We start from the raw sequence: 21,610 nt of genomic DNA on the forward strand, positions 1-21,610 counted from the left end.
GGCTTGAGAGGCAGAAAATTAGGACAGGACCCACATTTCTGAAAACCCTTTGCAGGCTTTATTAAAAAGGAGATAAGGATGAAAAAGGTGACAAGATGCTTGACAGATATAAAATTATGAGAATCTAGCTTATCTCCTTCCATGTTGTCTTCTGTTCTTTGCTTTTTTGTTACAACAAATGTGGGAGACATCAGGGGAAATGTAAAGGCACAAGCACCAAGGACGTAGCACCAAGAAGGGAGGACTAGGAAGAAGATGCTCAATAAAGGCTAAAAAAGTCTCTTTCCTAGCAGAGGCTGAGCGTGCTCGCTCTGGTCCAATGAAGCACTTGAGCGTGCGCCTAACTTAAATGTGACTTCCCTTGGGTTCTTCACAGGCTTAAAAGTTAAGCACATTCCCCAGCAATCTGCTACAGCAAGACCAGAGAAAATGAGAAGCTATTAAGGGACCTGAATCGTAGTCAACAGCAAGGTTAGCATGCTTTTGGAAAGCACCCTAGCCAAAGATTAATGCAATACGGCAATTTCCACTGACTTAGGAAAACTGTAAGCCATCAGAAAAAGCTTCTTAAATATAAAATAATATGTAAAAATATTTAGGTATTAAGAATATCACTATCAATTTCTCTTCACCTTCTTTCAGCTCAAGGTAGATAGAGCTTGAAGCAGACACATATTTACAGGTATGTGCAGAACTGGAACTCCCTTGTTTCAGTGTAAGCTGGTGCCAGCTTGAAAAAAATGTTGAATTCACTGTGCTGTGTCTTGATGTAGGAAACACTATCCTGTAGGCAAAGCACCGACCTCAAATGCCTAACGGTCAATTCCCACAAACAGCAAGGTAAGCCACAAATAGCTCCTACAATTCTGGCAAGACACTACAAAGACTGGTATTTGGCAAAGGAGTAAGAGCATGTCCCACCGCATATCTCTGCTGGGTTTGTTTCCCTCGTTAAAACTGGCATAACTTAACACTGTTCCTCTACATCACATCTGCCTGGTAGTGCCACAGGGGGCTGCGGTATCAGGGCTCCGAGGCAGCGCTAAGATAAAGCATTCAGAGCAGCCCGTCCCTCGGTCAGGCTGTTTGCCCAGACCGATGGGCACAGCCGCGCTCACCGGCTGCTTTTCCTGCTCTGCGTCCTTGTACAAGTCTAGGGTGAGCCACAGACAGCACCGACGTCTCACAGAGCAGCTGACGACACTTTCTGGCTTAAAAATTATTACTCTAATGATAGTGGAAGAAATTTAAATTTGAAATCCAAAGCACTGCAGGAAGTTGCAAGAGCACAGGAAAGGCATATTTAAGCATATACTCCCTACATAAACACACAGAGCTTAATTACAACAAAGCAAGAAGCAAACAACAATTAGTCTTTATTAACAATTAAAATCTCACTGCAGTGCTGGTTTTCCCCCTAGCGAGTTAATGCCTGTACAGTGAGAAAGTAACGATAAATAGGCTTTTAAAATTGAAATTGATTCAGGATAAATATGAAAAGTGATTTCCACAAGAGGACTTAACATTTAAATTGAGCAGCGTTTGCACCTTACTCAGACCCAAGCCTTGTAAAGCTTGCTAGCTCCCTCTACTGTCTTCATACTCTGAGCTGAGTCAAAACCTTGTTCCAGACCCACGGAAAGCACGGGCAGGTGAGGGGTTTTTATGGGAAGTGTCCAGCACATTTGGTACAAGGATGGCTCATGGACCCTCTGCAGGAAGCAGTGAGCGGCGGCCACACGGCGATCTCCTGCTCAAACCCATCTCCTCCCTGAGCGCCGCTTCAGCCACCTCCAGCAGCACCTGCTCCGAGGAACAGCATTTATTTTACAGCCAATCCGCTTATTTATTATCCCCTCGTATCTTTCTCTTAAGAGACACTGGTTCAGGACATAAACTGAGGGTCAGCAGGGATGAACTAAACACTTTGCCTTTATACTGCCAGAGTTAGGATAAATACAGGTAAGACACAGTTCCGTTTCCCCACCTCATTTCTGAAACATAAACAAGCAACCAGGCTGCGGGACAACTCGTCTCTTCCACTACATAGTTTGTAGGTCGCATACATTGACAAAGCTACAACACGTAGATTCAATGGCAGCTGACTCTTAGCGCGTTATTTTTCCACGCCACTCCTACCTGGTTGAGAGTGGAACAGCAGTGCCTTGCAGCACCGACGTGTTCAAAGAGCGTAACTCCTAGGTGAGAAAATTTACAGCGAACACCCCTTTTTTTAAAGCACCACCCAACTTCGTATGGTAAATGTTAACACATGGCTCTTGCCAGTACAGCTCCCGGCAGAGCATGGCCCAGGTCGGGGTGGAATGCTCTAACCTGTACAACCTGCAAAGCAAACCAGACAGTTTCAAGGTGCTGTTACTTGAAGTACGAAGGTTGGGGGAGGCCCCAAACATGCACCAACCAGGATATCCTCCTGAACAGGGCAAGGGCACTCTTACAAGAGCTCTGAAAAACAGAGATAATCAAGCAGCACGCTATAATTATCAAGCATTGTTCTGATTCCCATTTAACATCTTTAGATACCAAGCTATTTTAAATAAACACACACACACGATGCTGACAAAGTATTAGTCTCATTGTCTTCATACCCTCCGAGCTACCAAAGGATTGAGTAGTATTCCAGGCTAGAAGCCAGCAGCAAGTTTCACAAAGTTTCACAAAAGGTCATTCCCTTTTTCATTCCTAACCCAGGAACAACCTTGTTTCACCACAACGCTGAAGTGAATGCACGAGTACCTTCTGGCAATCCTCTGAAGTGGAGGTGCTTTATGCTTGGAAAAGGCCAAAATTTCACAGCCCCATTTTTATCCAGATTTGGAGAGGTGGTCAGCTTTTTACACTTCACTAGTTGAGGGAAAACAGGTAAAATTTCAGGTTGTGAAGCTGTCCTTGAACTTGACAGACAGCGTAACATGCAACTGTATGGGGATTTGATTTCCTCAGGACTACAGCGCATAAAGGTCATTGCAATGACAGAGTACCTTCAGACAGCACATGTATCTAGAAATTCATTTCAGCAGTTCCTTAACATCACTAATGTTACCAATTGCCAAGTCTATGGGAGTCTGAGGTTTAAACTAAAACTAAAGATTCTCCTTGGCACAGCAGCAGCAGCTGGATAAAGACAATTGCCTTTCGCCACCAGTTTACATACTGTTAGCTAAATGTGATCTGTAGGAAGATACTTCCAACAAATCAAGAATTCCATAAGGGATCAAAATTCTAAACATAAATACAATTAAAGCCTTCTAATATTAATGCACACTTTTTATTATATTAAAATCAGGCAATGGTCTGATACAATAAAAAGGCTGCTTATGGAATACTGTTATGTTAAACTTTAATTACAGAGGATGTTAAATCCTTACAACTAATATTTTCCTCAAAAGAGTTAATGGAAACATCAATTGTTCATTGACTTGATAGCTGCTGCTTTAAAATGTGTTTATTTTTAATTTTTCTTTTTTTCTTTTTTTTTCTTTTTTTTTACACAAACACTGAATTTTTCATAAAACTTAGGACACACTAGGTTGGTTGTATGTAAGCTTGCATCCACATTTCAGCAGTTAGTGGTCCGAAACAGTAAACCAGAAAAGGCAGTGATTTGCCAGGATGCAAAGCCAATAAAGGTCCTCAATCTGCTGTATGCACTGCTTCCCCAAAATCTTCACTGAAGAGATTTCTCTTCTAAGACTTACAGAATCCTAATAAAAACTACGACACTGATTTGATTTGTCTGGAGTCATTACATCTTTAGAATGGCCAAACTTAAGTGCAACATTTTGTTAATTAACATTCTTGGGTCAATCCAAAGCACCAAAATAGAACTATCTGAGCTGGAGCGTGTGTTCAAAGTCTCTATGTGCAGAGTTTCCCCATTAAAGTTTGGCAGCAGAAGATTTCGGCAATCCTGGTAAATTACTGCTCTTTTCACCATGTCAAAAGCCTATCTAATAACATCAGCCGTGGCCAGCTTGGCGGTGTGGCAGCAGTGCTGGAGGGACAGGGAAAATCCAAGTTTGCGAGCAGAATAGATACTCTTGTTTCCCAGGCTGGTGAAGACTAAATTTGTTGCAAAACCAAAATGATAAGCAAGAGGGAACAGGTCAAGTTATTGCCCCAACACTTACCCCTGCTGGCCAGGGGTGAGAAGAGTCACAAAGAGGGGCAAAAAGAAAGCAGCACCCCCACTAAAAGAGGGGAAGAGGGAAGAGATTAAAAGAACCCTGAATCCCTCACCCAAAGCCCACATCACTGGTGAGGGGGACCAGGAAGAGAAATACAATCTATGCCTTGGCCAAAGGGAAGAAGGAAAGCTTGCCCTAGATTATCAGGGCATTTAAAAAACCCCAAAAACAACCAAAAACAACCACAGTCACATTCAGCCTTTACTAGAGATAGCACAAAGGGAGGGATGACTGAGGTTAGCACACATCCCCACTAGTAGTCCATAAAGCCCAGTGTAGTACTGGAAGCAAAAACCTTTGTGTCTACTCTAATAAATAGCCCTGAGCTTCGACTCTATTGCAAAAGACAGAAAAAGAAAAAAAAACCCAGGCCAGACACACAGCAAGGTGATTGTGGGATGTATGCTTTCACAGTTACGTTAGATGTGCCACACTGGTCTTGACAGTAATAAATTTAAATAGACTTTTCCTGATACCAGAAGTTCAGCTACGTGGACAGTGGTTACACGACAGGATTATTTGTTATAGCACAACTTATATTTCAAATGAAAAAAATTAGTATCATTTACAGTATCTCAAGAAAAACTTCCTTTGAATGGGAACTTCCTTTCCAGTATTTTGAGGTCTACAAGATGCATCTAGAAAATTTACTACTGTGGAAAATGAAGACAGCTTAAATTGAATAAGGGGGGCATGTTTGTGGTTTTTTTTTTTTAATTAATTGCTGTAACATTGTCCTTCAGGTGGCTGAGGAAGTTTCATATTTTCTTTAGACATCATTAGACGCCGAAGCTCTTGCAGAACAACTTTGATACTATAAGAATTCTGCCATTTTGCTAGGACTGATATGGCTCTGGGGTCCACCTAAAATAGACAAAAAGACCATTCCTGTCAGAATCGATACATTTGATATAATTAACTCCCCCCACACACCCTCCAACTAAAGATCCTATAAGAAATCTGAGCAAGAGAAACCAAAGAATGCAAAAGAAGCAAGTGGTTTCCTAGAGGTGTAATAAAACCCCGCATGATGCAACTATCTGTGAGTTGCAAAAGGGCAGGAAAAGTCAATTCTACGTTTTGATTTCAGAACACACTTGGCTCGTATGCTTTCCTCCTACCCCCTTTCCTTCTACTCAAAGAAAATGGCATCAGCAAGCAATAAATAGTTAAGCGAGTTGCAAGTATAAACAAAGCATTAATTGGAAGCTGCACATGAAAACCATGTTAAAATTAGTAAAAACCAAAGACTTACCACTCCATTAGAACTATTTACTCCATTCATATTAATTTTTGTTACAAATCTTACAAATGGAGGTGCTTCTGGATACTTAGGCCCACATTCTATTTTAAGGCTGTATATTCTGTTTTCATAAATTGTCTGAGGGGAAAAGAAAGGGGGGAACAATTAAATCAGGCAGTTCAATAAGCATTTGGTTAAAACAGTGGTTACTTTAGGGACATGTAAACTACTAAACATAAGGGCACCCACTTATACACTATGCTGGCTACCTCTGTTTCGGGTTCATTTTATAATATTCAGAGTATCAAATGTTACCTCTTCAGGGTAATAAATTCTACTGGTCTTTTAAGCATCAAATCTTCATATAAGGAATGAAACCGGTACTGCTTCCCATTCACCAACTGAAATGATATTTTTAATCATCATACAGCTCAGATACCTACTTTTCAACCAATCTTTACAAAGCAGCTTTGTTTTATCAGTTTACTGATCACACACACTACCTTGAAATTGAAGCCACAGCTTTAGCTTAGGCAACTATCTGAAGTCAGCCTGTCCTAGAACTGCACTTGAAAAATATTCTTTGGTCATAAACCAATGTGCCAGTTCTCAGAAAGGGGAACACTCCAAGATTCAACACATTGCAAAGTACATCCTGATCCCAAACAGCATTATCACTTTGTCTCCACCGCAGTAACACTCTGTTACACTTAACAGCTAATAGAAATCATGGATCATGAGTTTTTAACTAACCAATCAATGGGTACAGAAGAGAGACAAACGTTAACAAGGCTACACTGCTTCTTCAGTATTTAAAATTAATTAAAAGAAACAACAACAACAATGTTATTTTGCGGTCTGAGAATAACTACTTTTGATGTACTGATCTGGTGCAGCCTGGCACAGAGCTCCAGCTAAGCTGGGCAATATAGGCAGCTGGCAGAAATATACAACAGGAACAGGATCATAATGGAGAAGTTCAGGCAGTCAAGCTCTCCCGATTTAGAGCTTCTAACACAATTTCCTGCACCCTTAACATTGCAATGAACATTAAATTCACAAGGCAGCGACCATGAGCAAAGATCCAGGTGAACATGCGAGCGCAGATGCCCAGAAGCAGCCAGCAGCTCTTGCTCACTTGCGGCAGCAGAGCACCACGGCTCCATCAGGATCTTAAGAATGGTTGCCCAACGTACAAAAACTTCTCACTATAAAACTCCAGCCAATCCCTTTCAAGGGCCTGTTATGCCCCTGAATATCTTAATATTTTCCTTAATATTAATGAGCATTTTGATGCAAACCACTACCAAAAATATAAGAACTGACTTCCTGATTCAGCTGCTGTTCTCATCTGGGCAAATGAAGTGGCTTTAAACCAGCCTGCAGCCGCCCGCGGTGGGACCAGCCCCTGGCCAGTGCTGGCTGGCAGTGGTACCTCTCGGTTACTCCTCCAGCACCTCAGCCAGACAGCCTTTCAGATGCCCAGCCAGGGCGATGACAAACTGAATGCTGTCACAAAGTTTTTGGGGGAAAAAAGTCATCTGTCAGCTCTGCTTGGCCTGCCCAGGTCTCCTGATCGAGCCCCTGAGCATGCCTTGCACACAGAGGAATTAACAGCCCAGAGGTTTGTGCAGTTTTTTAGGGTCTTTGCAAATAGCCACACCACATTAAGACTAGTGAATGGAAAGCCTTGACTGTGCACATGTCTAGAGCCGATATAAAATATGTGCACATAAAGCTGAAGTTTTGACAGTGCCACTGTTTTTAAATAGCTTGTATAAACAAGATGAATCACTGGCTGCAAAATCATCCACACAAAGTCTGGAAAGGAGAAGCATGCTTCCATGTATGGTAGCAGGGACACTCAAAGCAGCAGCACATATCTAACTCTGCACCACAGTTCATTTTCCCTCTGGGATGCCCAGTGTAAGATTCTTCCACCTGCTACAAGTGTGACTGCTTTCTACCCAGAAGGAAATAGGATTGAAAATTTTTTTTCCAGAGCCAGTATTGCCACATCCTATTAAGAAAAAAAATGGTAATAATATAACTGAGTATGAACAGTGCTAAAAGCAGGACAACCACTTAGCAAACAAGAATGACTGAAAGTTCCCAGAATCTCTCTCAATACAGCCTGTTGCTTTCAAGCAATAAGCTAAAAAGAAGTCAAGACACTTTTGGGAAAAAATCTACATTCATAAGTGTGTCAGAAACACAAAAGAGGCACAGCTGAATCATCTTCTGTGATAGTCCTCTAGCCCTGGTTAGCAGTATGACATGAACTAAAAATTGCTATCACTGCTGACAAGTCAGCACGTGCCTGTTTGCACATTTCAGTTTCTATTTAATTTTCTAAATTAGATTTCAAGGTTGTTTAAATTTTCCATAAAGTGTATGCACACAATGAGCTTTCTTCACAGTTTTAATGCAGGCTCATTAACACTCTCCTTACGTTCTAAAATCAAATGCCCTTCTAGAAAATGATTTGGGCATATCATAAATGAAATGATCAGGAATGGGGAGATATTAACAATGGCAGACAAAAAGTAAACACCACTTCTGGATGAGATAGAAAATACTGCACGTGTAACGCCATTATAATATAAATTCTTGTACTACCTCACCGTATGTCAGAAAAGGCAACTGACAGAATGGAAACACATAGGGCAGTAGCATGATTAAAGGTCTGTAAAGGTTTCCATACAATAGACTGAGAACACTGGAATTACTGAGAAGTGGTACTGAGGCCAGATATAGAAGACAACATCTACTATTGCAGGAAGGAGAATCAACTGCTCACACTTCATGGTAAGGATATTAAGGAAACAGAACAGAGATACACAGTGAAACTGGAGACAACAGACAAGTTTTGGGTTCAGAATACATACAATACACAATACATACATACAGTGCACAATTAAGACCTTAAGTTCACTACCAGAGTGGAGACCCACAGTTTAGTAGGGCTTGGAGGGGAGAAGAGAGAGAGAACGCAACAATACTACCCAAGAGACCAGTAGCATTATAAGAAGCTACTTCGGGAGAGAACATTCAGAGAAGAAACTGAATTCATTAAAATTTGAGTTTCCTGAGTTAGCTGAAACTCTACAAGAGCAAGTCAGTACTGCTGCAATAAAAACCAACCCATAAACTCAACAAGAAACAGCAGAAAGACTAGCAGTACTGAACAAAACATCCACGTTTTACCTACATTAGCTCCATATGTAATCTCACTAGCCGAAGGATTTTAAACCTTGCTGTATTCAAGAGTACAGGATACTAGAATCCTGGAATCTCAAAAGTTATGTCTTAATGAATCTGTAAATATAAAGCAGACATGTAACAAAACTAACCAGAGAAAGGCACTAAAAATATTCCAAATTATAAGCAAAAAGACATATAGACACATGAAACCCATTAATAACAGAACTTGAACCTTCAACGCTAAAGGGTTTTTTCACCCATTTGTGTTTTGTTTGTTTTCTACTTCAGTGGTTAGATTAAGAGAGGAAAAGGGAGAAGAAAAAAAAAAACAGTACTATTTTAATATTTAAGTGGATACTTACTCTTGGAGGCCCAATAATCATTCCTGTCCATCTTGTAAGTGTCATATCTTCATCATCTTCAAGGCCCCAGCTAACTGTTCCATCACCTACTCCCTTCTGACCTTCTTCAAGTTCTTCCAACAGACGAAAATTACGAGGAACTTTTACTCCTGAAAACAATCATAAAAATATTTTGAGTTGAGAAATCTAGTAAAGAAATAAAGCTCGTGTAATTTCACTGATACTTTTGGTAATTCTACTGAAAATACTTTGGGTAAAAAACATAAAAATATCAGTATTTTTTGAATGACAATCTTTCAACACTATGAAAAAGATATCCCCATATTTAGCCTAGATTTTACAAGCAAAATCAAGGTATCCACAACTGAACATGCTATACGGCTAACAGGCCAGATATTAGGGCAGGCAGTAAAATGGAAGGAAATCTCTGTCCATTCAGAGATACACACAGTATTATGGAGCTCTAATTAGTGCTTGTCTATATGATTTATAGTATAAAAATTTAGAAGATTCTACAAAATGACACCATGAGAGGCTTGACATCACTCAACTCAGAGCCTTTAAAAATACCATTCAAAACAAATGAAAATCTTTCATAACATTAGTAGGTTAATCTGAAGTTAATTTAAGTGGGCTTTGTCAGCAGCAATAGCATCCTTTGTACTTATGACCTCCACCACCGAGGAAGTTCGGCACTTCTTAATTGCTGGCACATTTATCCTCAAAATAGGGAAATTTTCTTATCCCCATGTGCTAGTTTTGGCTGGGATAGAGTTAATTTTCTTCACAGGAGCTAGTATGGGGCTATGTTTTGGATTTGTGCTGAAAACAGCGTTGATAACACAGGGATGTTTTTGTTACTGCTGAGCAGTGCTTGCACAGAGTCAAGGGCTGTTCTGCTTCTCTCACCCCCCCACCAGTGAGGAGGCTGGGGGGGCACAAGGAGTCGGGAGGGGACCAGCCGGGACAGCTGACCCCAACTGACCCAAGGGATATTCCAGACCATAGGACGTCATGCTCGGCATATAAAGCTGGGGGAAGAAGAAGGAAGGGGGGGACATTCGGAGCGATGGTGTTTTGTCTTCCCAAGTCACTGTCACACACGATGAGCCCTGCTTTCCTACAGATGGCTGAACACCTGCCTGCCGATGGGAAGTGGGGAATGAATTCCTTGTTTGCTTTGCTTGCGTGCGCGGCTTTTGCTTTCCCTATTAAACTGTCTTTATCTCAATCCACAAGTCTTCTCACTTTTACTCTTGCAATTCTCTCCCCTATCCCATCGGGGCAGGGGAGTGAGCGAGCGGCTGTGTGGGGGTTGGTTGCCAGCTGGGGTTAAACCACAACACCCCATTACATTAATGGAAAACAATGGCATAGAGAGCTTAGGTGACACATGCAAGGTCACACACTAAGTCCGTGGTGAAGGAGGATCTTGAATCCAGGCCACAGGGGACTTAATTACTCATATTCTACAAGGTATCTGTACCTCAGTCATCGCAAAACATAAATGCACTCTAGGCCACCACTTCTCCTTTGTATTGGGTTTGCGTAGCAAGGTTTTGGTAGCAGGGAGGCTACAGGGGCAGCTTCTGTGAGCAGCTGCTAGAAGCTTCCCCCATGCCTGACAGAGCCAAGGCCAGCCGGCTCCAAGACGGACCCGCCGCTGGCCAAGGCCGAGCCCATCGGCGACAGCGGTGGCGCCTCTAGGAGAACACATTTAAGAAGGGAAAAACAAAGCTGCTGCAGCACAGAAACCGCAGCCAGAGAGAGGAGTGAGAACACGTGACAGAAACAACCCTGCGGACACCAAGGCCAGTGAAGAAGGAAGGGGAGGAGATGCTCCAGGCGCCGGAGCAGAGATTCCCCTGCAGCCCATGATGAAGACCACGGTGAGGCAGGCTGTCCCCCTGCAGCCCAGGGAGGTCCACGGCGGAGCAGATCTCCACCTGCAGTCCAGGGAGGACCCCACGCCGGAGCAGGGGGATGCCCAAAGGAGGCTGTGACCCCGCGGGAAGCCCGCGCTGCAGCAGGCTCCTGGCAGGACCTGCGGATCTGTGGAGAGAGGAGCCCACCCTGGAGCAGGTTTTCTGGCAGGACTTGTGACCCTGTGGGGGACCCACGCTGGAGCAGTCTGTGCCTGAAGGACTGCAGCCTGGGGAAGGGACCCACGCTGGAGAGGTTTGTGGAAGACTGTCTCCCGTGGGAGGGACCCCACGCTGGAGCAGGGGAAGAGTGTGAGGAGTCCTGCCCCTGAGGAGGAAGGAGCAACAGCAACTGGGGGCAACCCCCATTCCCCATCCTCCTGTGCTGCTGCAGGGGGAGAAAGGAGAGAAAATGGGGAGTGGAGTTAAGCCTGGGAAGAAGGGAGGGGTGGGGGGAAGGTGTTTTAAGATTTGTTTGGTTTTATTTCTTATTACCCTACTCTGACTTGACTGGTAATAAATTAAATTACTTTTCCCTAAGTCTAGTCTGTTTTGCCCATGACTGTAATTTCTGAGCGATGTCCCTGTCCTTATCTCGACCCATGAGCCTTTCGTTGTATTTTCTCTCTCCTGTCCAGCTGAGGAGGGGAGTGACAGAGGGGCTTTGGTGGGCACCTGGTGTTCAGCCAGGGTCAACCCACCACATCCTTCCAGGTACCCGTGTGAAGCATATCTATCTCTAACAACAACGAAATTATTGCCAGCGTATATTTAATAAAGTTATTTTCACCTGACATACAAAAAGGTTGGATCTGGGGTTTGGAGCTTCCCCCCCCGAATAGTATGAAGTTAACTATTAACAAGCAATTAAAAACAGAAAATCATAATTAATCCCTTTCTTCACTGTCACTTATTTAGTACAGCAGAAAGAGAATGGGAAATCAGCCTTTCAGTGTATAAAGTGAACCCAGCAAACTTCTCCATCAGAAGCCGTGGCACTGAACTCTAAGAACATCAGAAAAGGACCAAGGGCTTTGAAAACCATCTCTGTAGCTGCTTGGCAGTGTGGAAAATGCAGGAGATTTAAGGTATTGTGAAATGTAGCAGTGCTTAAAATCGAGTAACTCTGGTAGCTTTAAAATCCCTTTTAAACATATTAATGACTGAAAGAAGCTAAATGTCAGTGATGATTTTGCTGCAGAATCAGAGCTGCCCAAATTTCATTCACTACAAAGCAAACATAAAAGAAACCAAAAAAGCAAATTACTAAAGGAATTAGTTTGTTGGCCAGTTTCATACACATCTAACATAATCATGTTCAAGAATATTCTGGGGAAACATGATTCAGTAACACAGCTGTAGCAACAGTATGAGGAGAAACCTTGGAATCAAAAAAGCAGCGTCAGAAGACACCAGACCTGCACTGGCTATACCAAACCACACGTATGGGGGCTGTTGAGCACGACTCAAATACAACTCCATGCCAAATCTACATCTTCAACTCCCAGCGAGACTGTGCTGTTACCATGGCTGCTGAGTAATACAAATCTTTGGCTGCGAAAGAAAATGAGTCAGTTGGGGCCGGTGAAGCCATCGCCCTAAGATTAACTGAGCCCCAAACCCTTGGTGGCAACAGGACCTCTTGGGGACCACTATCACCTCCCCTGCATGAAAACCTCCAGTGTTTCCCCTCCCAGCAAGTCTTAAAAGTACAAAGTATGTTTCTTGCGTACCTCGGGCATATGAAGGTTCAAGTATGCAGTTCATACCTGAATCATGACAGATTAGCCATCCCATTTTTAATTATATTCCCAATGCTCTCCAGCTGTAGTTAGGAGAGGCAGAGAAGAGAGCAGTCTAGCTCCAACGCAGGGGATAAGAGAGCTGGGGGACAAGAGAAACAGATGGAGTACAAGTTGAAGGACAAGGTGGCACCTTTACTTACACATACACTACCTATTTCGCTATTTTTGCTGCAGTGGATGCATGGGAGAGCTGGAGATGGGGAATGACTCACAGCTGCGCGATGCCTAAAGCTGCTGTCTGGGCGTCAGCCCTGCCTGCGGGCACCCCGGAAAAGAAGCAGCCAGGGAAGAATGACAAACAAAAGGTCCTTCTGGAGGGTGAACTCCACCCTTCGGTCTGACACAGCAGCTCTTCAACAACGCGGGTGATGCCGCAAAGGAAGCCATCCGTGGCTATTATTAGAAACCCAACCTGAGCCTCTCCCGGCTCACAGAAGCGATAAGCTGAAGCCAGCAGAATACCTGCCTCGAATGTGTCGTGTTGCCAAAAAATACTCTCTCTTCTGGACCACAACACCACAATGCTTCATCTCAGTCTCCGTACTTCAGTACTTGATAATACCACTTCATATTTACCAGTGGTGCAAAGACAATTTACTGATATTTGATTAGACCAAAACAAATAACCGAGGAGGAATCAGCTTTATGGCAAGCAGACACAGGTCAGACACCAAAGAAGGAAACAAAAAATATTGCCTGTCTACCCCTCCTCTGAGCATCACGCACCCTGTTCACCGAGTGAGGCAGGAATCCTGTGCGAAGAAAATTAAGCGATCATGTAATTAAAAATTACATCATCACATATATATTCGAGGAGGCCACAACCAAGGCTGAAAGGCAGCCTTAATTCTGACATTTGCTAACCAGAGCTAGGTTTGGCATTACAACCTTACGGGAAGAGAAGGTAACTTTATTCCCGAGCTCTCCCCAGATACAGCTGCTCTGATTCACCATGAATCAGAGCCATAAAGGAGTCACACAGGATTTTAGAGTTCTCTGATAAGTCTAAGGTCTACAGAGAGCTAGCTAGTCATATCGTGCACTGGCTCCTATCACACGGAAAACATTAACATAATTTATTATTAATTCCACAGCAACTGCTCACTTGTGAGCACTACCAGAGCATCAGTGGCAAAAGGAGGTGCGAAAAGCGAAGTATGTATAGTTGAGTTCTATGCGCTTCACAGTAAATAAAATAATTATGAGAGATGATTGATCACTTTACAATGAACCGCACTGTCCAACAGCATCATTCCCTTCTAAAAATGTTTTATCCCTATGCTAAAGCTCAGAGGAAGACCAGCACCTCAGCCACTACAGAAGGCAAGTTCAGAGTCACATCAAAGACGGTAATTCAGTTCCCTCCCTGACATTCTCAGGAGATTCAACAGTAACAAAAACACACATATACATATAAAGACTACGGCCATATGATCATAAATGCTTTAAATAATTTCTAAATAACCTGCCCTTAAGTAAGGCAGAATAAAAGACCAGATTCACCCTTCTGGTCAGCCTGGAAAGATGCACAAAGCCATTAAGCCAACCCCATCTCCTCTTCATCTGCAATGGCCTGGAGCACTCATGGTCAGCCACCACATCCTGCTGGGACCCAAACCTCAGAAACCACGCAAGCTTTATCACTTGTGGTCGTACACAAACATACCATCATCATGTTTGCTGTCCACCAAGATTCCTAGAGAGCGATCTGATCTGTTCTAGGCATACACGGTTATTTGCCAAATAACTTCCATGGCTAAACCATGGCAGACTCAGAGTTAGGAGATGTCCTGCGCCAGCTGACACAACCATGAGTCAACTGCGTGTCGTCCTCCCACCCCCCAATAAATACCTTGCATAATCTTTTCAGTGTAGCAATGGAGACTTTCAAGGCAGTAACCAAACAAACCTGTTTTTCTAAGAGTCCTTCATTTAACGCAAGAAAACCTAAATAAAGCAAGAGGCAATTAAAAAGTAATCAGGTTGTTGGAAGTACTTTCAGTTATGCATTTTAATTTAGCCTTTGCTATGGTTCAAGAAGACTCTCAAATAGCAGCTCCATTTGATACGAAAATACAATCATATCTATAGAATTGCTTCACTTGCAGCTTGCCTGACTGCACAGAAATACTCCCAGAAGTGGAACTGAAAAAACATTTCAGAGCAAAAGGAGGTATTTACTATTAATCGCAACAGCAAACTTATGAAAGCTAAATTAATAACTGTACTGACAAGGTAAGATCTGGTCAGAATCTCACTAAGTTAAGTTCTGCACTAGGGAAGAACAGAATTATTCCCAGAAGACAGTTAAATGCCAACTTGGACTTTTAAAGACCTTAAAGCACTCAGATTTACTTTATATCGCAGCGTTAATAAAGATACACAGATACACAACTAAACATGTCTTACGATAGTTTTAAGAGTGATCTTACCAGTCGGAGATTTTTCTCAAATTGACATTCACGTGAAGTACACAGTATGTTTTTAACAAGTTAAAAACAACACTTTCTGACAGACTATGCTTTTTAATCTTTTAATTTTCCCCAGTAATATAGTGGAAGCAATTCCAAATTCAGAAACTTTATCAAGCTGAAAACAGCACAGTGAAACCAGAGAAACAAAGTGGACAATATGCCTTTGAGAGTAGATCCTCTTCTTCAATCTTTTTCAACAGTGTCAGTAGAACAAAATATACACCTCTCACAAAAACTTTAAGAATACATTCCTCTCTCCTTTCTAAAGTGAAATCAAATTACAAGCACTTCTCTTCAGGATTAAAGCACAAATATACTGCACAGAACACCTCAGCAAAGCACACAGAAAATGCACTTCACTCGTTAGGGGCTCTAAAAAGAGGAACTGTCTTTTTGCTGAAGGTTTCTTGACATCTTCACCAATAACAGCCAACTTATCAAATTGGCCTTTCAGGCCAATTTTAACTCTGCTTTCTGGACTAGTTCCTGATTTACAGTAGCTCAAGTGAACTGAAATAAAATAGCTTTAAACACCTCTGTTGCTTAATATGTTAAAGCCCCTTCTGTTGCTTGTTTTTGTGTATTTGATACTCAGCCTTAATTACATCTTTTCCAATATATTTCTCATCTCTTTGCAGAGATTTCAACTACTGAAAATTTGATAGCTTACCCCTGGAGCACTGCAATTGTAAAAAATAAGTAAATCATTCCTTGTCACAATGGTATATAAAGTTTCTGAAGTGATGGAATATTTAAAACTGAAAAAAGGCTTTCAGCAACTGTCACAAAAACTTTCAGGAGACAGGAGCTTTAGATTTCTTGCATCATCTTTATAGTCATGATTTCCACTCCGATAATGCAGACTGATACTGAGAGGTTTTGCAGATCCAACATAACACCCTGAGCACTTGAAACAATCTGAAGTGTTTTCTCTGTGTAAGCTAGGTTCTGTCTTTCAATACTTTAAGCACATTACTTGGAAAGAGATCACTTTAAAACATTTGTCTGAGGTAGAGTGGCAGTATCATTGAGGTCTGAAGCCAAATAAAGCTTTCCAGCAGCAGAAGAGTTAGAATCAGATGCATTCTGTGGCTTGTATCACAGCTGAAAAGCAAAACATTACCAGCTCAGCTAGAAGTTACTCTAGAAAATAAGTCACCCTGAACTAGCATCCTGGACAAAAATCTTTACACTAAATCTCACCAGTAGAAAACCCACCATTTCCTCTTTGCGTTGTGAAAAGAAACGGTTGTTACTGACCGAGAGCTGAGCGCTCTCCTCCAGCTGCCTCTTCTACCCACAAAGTATCGCTAGGTTTTCTAAAATTCACACCACCCAACAAAAAGTGAATGCACAAGCAGGTTCACTGATTTTAAGATAAGCTTTGAAGAGCAAGACACCACACTGAGACTAAAGCAAAGTTACCTGTTCAGTACGGGACTCCAGTTTTAACACCAGAGCTGACAAGCGCACGTGGGGAGCGGCAGAGGCAGGATGCATGCCGATCCGGGCTTTGCTTCTGGGCCAGGCCCAGGTCAGACTTGGGAGGGAAGTGCACAAACTAATCAGTAGGTGGAAACAGAGTAATTTCATCTTGACTTGCAATAGTTAAAAAAACACCCTTACAATGTGAAAATCCCAACCTTCATACACCTTACAAAATTTGTCAGTATTATATCTTCTATGATCCTTACCTACTTACATATTTAGTACACTAATGAATAATTTTAAATTCTCAGCCAGAACAGCATTTTTCAAATATATTATGTAATTTATATCATTATACATTAAGAGATTCAACTGAGTATCTTCTTGCAAGAGTTTTGAACTATTTACCTTTTTATTTAATCTACTGCCTCCTGCCATTATAATACACAAAGAAGCTCTGCAATCAACTCCTTTAGCACCCGCTATTTCACGTGCTTTTATAGTCCATCTTATTTAAGAAGGCATAATTTATCTTCCCATTTTCTCTTCAATTATTTTTTTCCCTTGAGTGTTTTACTTACAGACTTAGAAAGTACTTGGTGGCTGGCAATATTTGTTTTGAGATAACAATGACTATTGTATGCAGTGCACTCCAAAGGAGATATCACGGTCCATTTGCAGAGGCAGGGCACACCTTCTATATCCTTCAATACACAGTTTCTTCTTCACTGTAATGTCTCATTTGCTCTTCACAAGTGTCACTTTGAGTTTACAGTGATGTTATGGGTTCCCCAACAATTACAAATATATACTTTTAATATACTGTACTAAAACCTATCTGTGCTCTTCTCTCTGTTACGAGCGTTAAGCCACGTATCAGCACTACCATGACCGTACACCTAATGAATTGTCCTTCTGGAGTTCTTCACATTCCTCTGACTTTGAGTAACTTAAATCTGGGCAAATCATTTTACTACTCAGATCTTCCAGGCTGTTGGTAAACACAGTGTCTATCACAGCCCTGCAACAGACCCCCTAAAAGGACCTATGAGAGAAAAGTGGGTTAAATGAAGTCATTAAACTTTTCCCAGGATAAAAGTTAAAGAAACAAGATTCCACAGGCCAACATGGTCAGGTGTTGACTCATTACAATACCAACTCTACAGTGACGTGGAGCAGGCTCCTGCAGCCTAACTGCAACATACTCCACGAAGCTCAACTTCCCTGTGGGGGGACGGAGTACGTGAGCCTCTGACCCCTTGATTTCTTGGCTAGATCACCTCTGGTACCTGAGCCAGCTGACCGTTCCTGCATGACATTTCAGTCTGAAGGATGGACAGACATACACTTACAGTTTGGGTGTTTGTAGTCTTCTATGAAGAGCCTTATTAGAATGATTAAAGTCAACCCTTGTCTTTTTATTCATATATTAATTGTGTGTGTGGGAAACCCACATCATCAGCAACACAGAATTCTCCTCTATGTAAGTGATACTGGTGGACCTTGCATCATAACATTTCTTCCAGGTGAGGGTTGTTTTTCGCCCTGTTAATTATTTTACCTGTTTATTAGATACAAATATAAGGCTTACCAGTCTAATTCCCAGGACCAGCAGCACTATGACTTTTTTAAGTTACAGGGGCATTTGGTACCATTTCTTCCTCTGGGTCAGTAGCTGCTTTTAAAGAAAGACTGAGTATTTTTCATCCTCAACCTCTGTTTAAGTTCCTTTGCTGAACTACTATAAACTCAGGATATCAAACATATTTGAGTGTTTTATAAACAAATATGAATACATTAAGATTCCATGAAACAGGTATTGGCAAAATCTGTTTTACCTATGAGTAAAGATACTACTAAGCTTCTTGCCCAAAGCCCCACAGCAAATCAATCAGCAGTGGAGGACAAGGAGGTGTCACTTCCAGGCTCTATTTGTGTGTGCTAGGCAATGCCTTCAGTGCAGTGTCAAGAAGGAACCATATAAACTGCATTGCAGTGCCACCACCACTATCAGTAACTGGACACTATGTTGTTCTCTTTATCAGGAGACTCTCCATCCTTTACTAACACCACAAGAGAATGCAGATCGCTGCTGGTAGGACAGCCTATGATTTAGAGCCAGACAAAGCTCTAAGGGTCCCATCAATGTAAGCTGCTGGCCTGTATCTGAAGGTTCTCCCATACTGAATTTAGGGTTTACTGCAAAAGTTCAGTGTTACTGCAACACCTGTTTTTAAGTCACACACTGATTTTTTTTTTTTCATTCCCCCTCCCAGAAGCGGTTAAACACACAGGATATCATGAGTAGCTGAAATGCAGCGCTTCTGAAATGCCCACGTTGTTGACACAAGAAACTGATGCCCCTACTCATATTTACCTGGCTGTGTATTGCTTCATGCCTCCAGCACTGAAGAAACAAGACAGCTTTCAGAAATCCCTGACATATTAGGAAGCAATCCATAAGGCACAATGTGGCTAGCAGATGATGGTTAACGACAGCTTATCAGAAAGACTGTTTGTTGCAAAAGGAAAGCTGTGCAGTAGGACTAGCTTTGGACTTTATCACTGCAGTCCAAGTCCCTTTCCACACATACCCCTCTGTGACCACCCAGACAATTGATTCATGAAGCTGCACTGGCTTAAAAAGAAAAATATTTGCCTTGTTCTTCCAGCCAAATACAAAATGAAAAGTCAGCAGCTTGAAGGGATTATTGAGAAAGTATGGTAGCCAGAATAATGTGACATAAGAGGGGGAAGAAAGCTCCACTACATTTTTTGTGTATTTTAATCAAGTGTTCCAACACCTTGGAATCACATACATTCAAACACAGATCTCTAAAACACAATTCTCAGAACAACATCCACTGCATCTTAAAAGTGTTATTATAAACTTGATTACTACAAATTATCTGCATTGTGACGGTTATTCTTAAAAGCTGAAAGTGGTCATTGACAGAGACCTATCTGTAAAAAAAAAGAATTCCAAAATATTTTTGTTATACCTTCAAGAGCAGTCTTCTGGTGATCCCATATTTAAACTTCAAAGGAAGCAATTTGAAAACAAACATTACAGGGGTGCAGTTGAAACCCTATATGGACTTCAGAAAACAGGAAAATGAAACTGGCTAAACAGAAGTGAAACTAATTTATTCGATCTGTTGAAGTTCATTAGAGGATGTCAGCAGAAAAAAAAACATTCAAAAGATAGCCGCAGTATTTTTGTTTAATGTGCAATGATAAACGCAAAGATGGGGTTTGTTTAACTACTCAACGTGGGCGAGGAGCAATTTTAAAGGGGAAAAAAATATACCGACTTCTTGAAGCATACGTGTCCTGACAAGGAAGTTACATCCTTCTGATGTAAGAGAAAGATATTATTAGCAAGAAAGATTTCTAAAGCAGCTCGTTTCACCCAGGTAACTCTAGTCATGGCTCAGTGACTACTAAGACCAGAGAACCCAGGGCGAGCTCTGACCACACAGAGCTGCCCAGAAGAGGACTACGCTCCGAAAAACGCCTGGACGGCGGCTCTGCGAGGACAGGCACAAGCCGCCTCACTGGCTGCGCTCAGGCGGCTGCCCGCGGCCGGGGCCTCCTCGCCCCAGGTCCCCACCTCAGCACCGGGGCGAGGGCCGCGGGCCCGGCCGGACCCGGGCAGGGGGTCCCGGCTCCGGCAGCCCGGCCCAACGCGCCGCCCCAGCCAGCGCCGCTTCCCGGCGCCGGCTCGCAGAGAGGCCGGGGCAGGCTTCCCGCAGGGCCCGGGCTGGCTCCGCTCACCCCTCCCGGCCCCGGACCGGACTCGCCCCGCCGGGGCCGCTCCCACCGCGAGGCCTCGGCAGCCCCCGGGGAGGCGCCGGACGAGCCCGCCCGGGAGCGGCGGCGGCGGCGGCGAAGGAGCGGGGACCGGCCCCACCGCCGCCCCCGGCCGGGCACCGGGCCCCCCCCTCCGAGCCGCAACCCCTCGGCCCCGCCGCCGCCGCCCTCGCCCCTCCGCCGGGCGCCTCCCGGCCTAGCGCCCGCCGCCGCCCCTCCAGCCCCGACACGCCCAGCCGGGCCCCCCGGCCGCCGGCAGCCCGCCGCACCGCTCGCCCTCGGGGGCCGCGGCTGCCCCGCGGCGAGGAGCGGCCCCGCCCGACCCCCCCCGGCCCGCGGCCCCACAGCCCCGGCGCCCGCTCACCCGCACCCGTGGTGGCCGCCATCTTGTGCCGCTGCCGCTGGAGCCCCGCCCCCTCCCACACGTCAACGCAACGCGGGAAGTGCGGCTTCGAGGGCGCGGCGCGGGCGGGCGCGCTAAGGGGAGGCCGCGGCGGGGCGGGGCGGGGCGCGGCGTGAGGAGAACTCTGTGGTGCGGGCAGGGCGCCTCCAGAGCTCCGTCGCGCGGGCGGGCTCCCCGGGAGGGGCAGAGCCCCGGGGGTCGGACGGGGGTCGCCGGCGAAGGGGATGAGACCCCCCCCCCACGGCCGGGGCAGCCGCGGGGCTCCCTCCGCCCCGCTCCGGCAGGCAACCCTGGGGAAAGCAACCCCAGCGAGCCCCCCGGGGAGCTCTGAAACACCAGCATGCTCTTGAGCATTAGCAGCCCATAACGCTCAAATGCAATTAATAGGAATAATTGGCCAACTGTGTTCATTACGGCCAGAACACGAGCAGCATTAGCTCTCCTACTGCTTTACAAATATTCACAGTCACTTTGTAATAATCTGATGCTGTTCACGCATTTGCATCCCCAAGTTCTTCCCGTGGCGGCTGAGGCGAGGGCGAGCTGAGCGGGGTAATTTAATTTGCTGCCTCTCGCTTGTGGCCCTCCAAGATTTACAGCCGACCAGAAATCTCCACTCCAGCGGCACGCAGCCCAACACGGGGCTGTGGGAACACGCGAACGGGGGTAAGGGCCTTCATCCCGGTGGGGTGACGGTGCGGGATGGGAGAGGTACAGGGACGGAGGGCAGGGGCTAGGCCGCCCTCGC

The 21,610-nt window shown here is 44.1% G+C and overlaps 1 protein-coding gene across 3 annotated transcripts; it reads right to left on the reverse strand.

The window, feature by feature from the left end:
- Positions 1-1,353: 1,353 nt before the first annotated feature.
- On the reverse strand, positions 1,354-20,909 carry UBE2V1 (ubiquitin conjugating enzyme E2 V1). Of its 3 annotated transcripts, none has more exons than XM_075019170.1 (4): positions 20,824-20,909; positions 9,018-9,166; positions 5,464-5,589; positions 1,354-5,072 (listed from the first exon to the last, which is right to left on the reverse strand). In XM_075019170.1, the coding sequence occupies exons 1-4, from the start codon at positions 20,843-20,845 to the stop codon at positions 4,926-4,928; spliced, it is 444 nt and encodes a 147-aa protein (XP_074875271.1). In that variant the 5' UTR covers positions 20,846-20,909; the 3' UTR covers positions 1,354-4,925. The 3 variants fall into 3 exon arrangements, with proteins under 3 accessions (XP_074875271.1, XP_074875278.1, XP_074875261.1); XM_075019177.1 differs by having other exon boundaries at positions 20,830-20,894; XM_075019160.1 differs by lacking the exon at positions 20,824-20,909 and adding an exon at positions 12,709-12,751.
- Between the last annotated feature and the right edge of the window lie 701 nt (positions 20,910-21,610).

This window comes from Buteo buteo, chromosome 2 (genome assembly GCF_964188355.1).
Source record: "Buteo buteo chromosome 2, bButBut1.hap1.1, whole genome shotgun sequence".
Classification (NCBI taxonomy): Eukaryota; Metazoa; Chordata; class Aves; order Accipitriformes; family Accipitridae; genus Buteo; species Buteo buteo.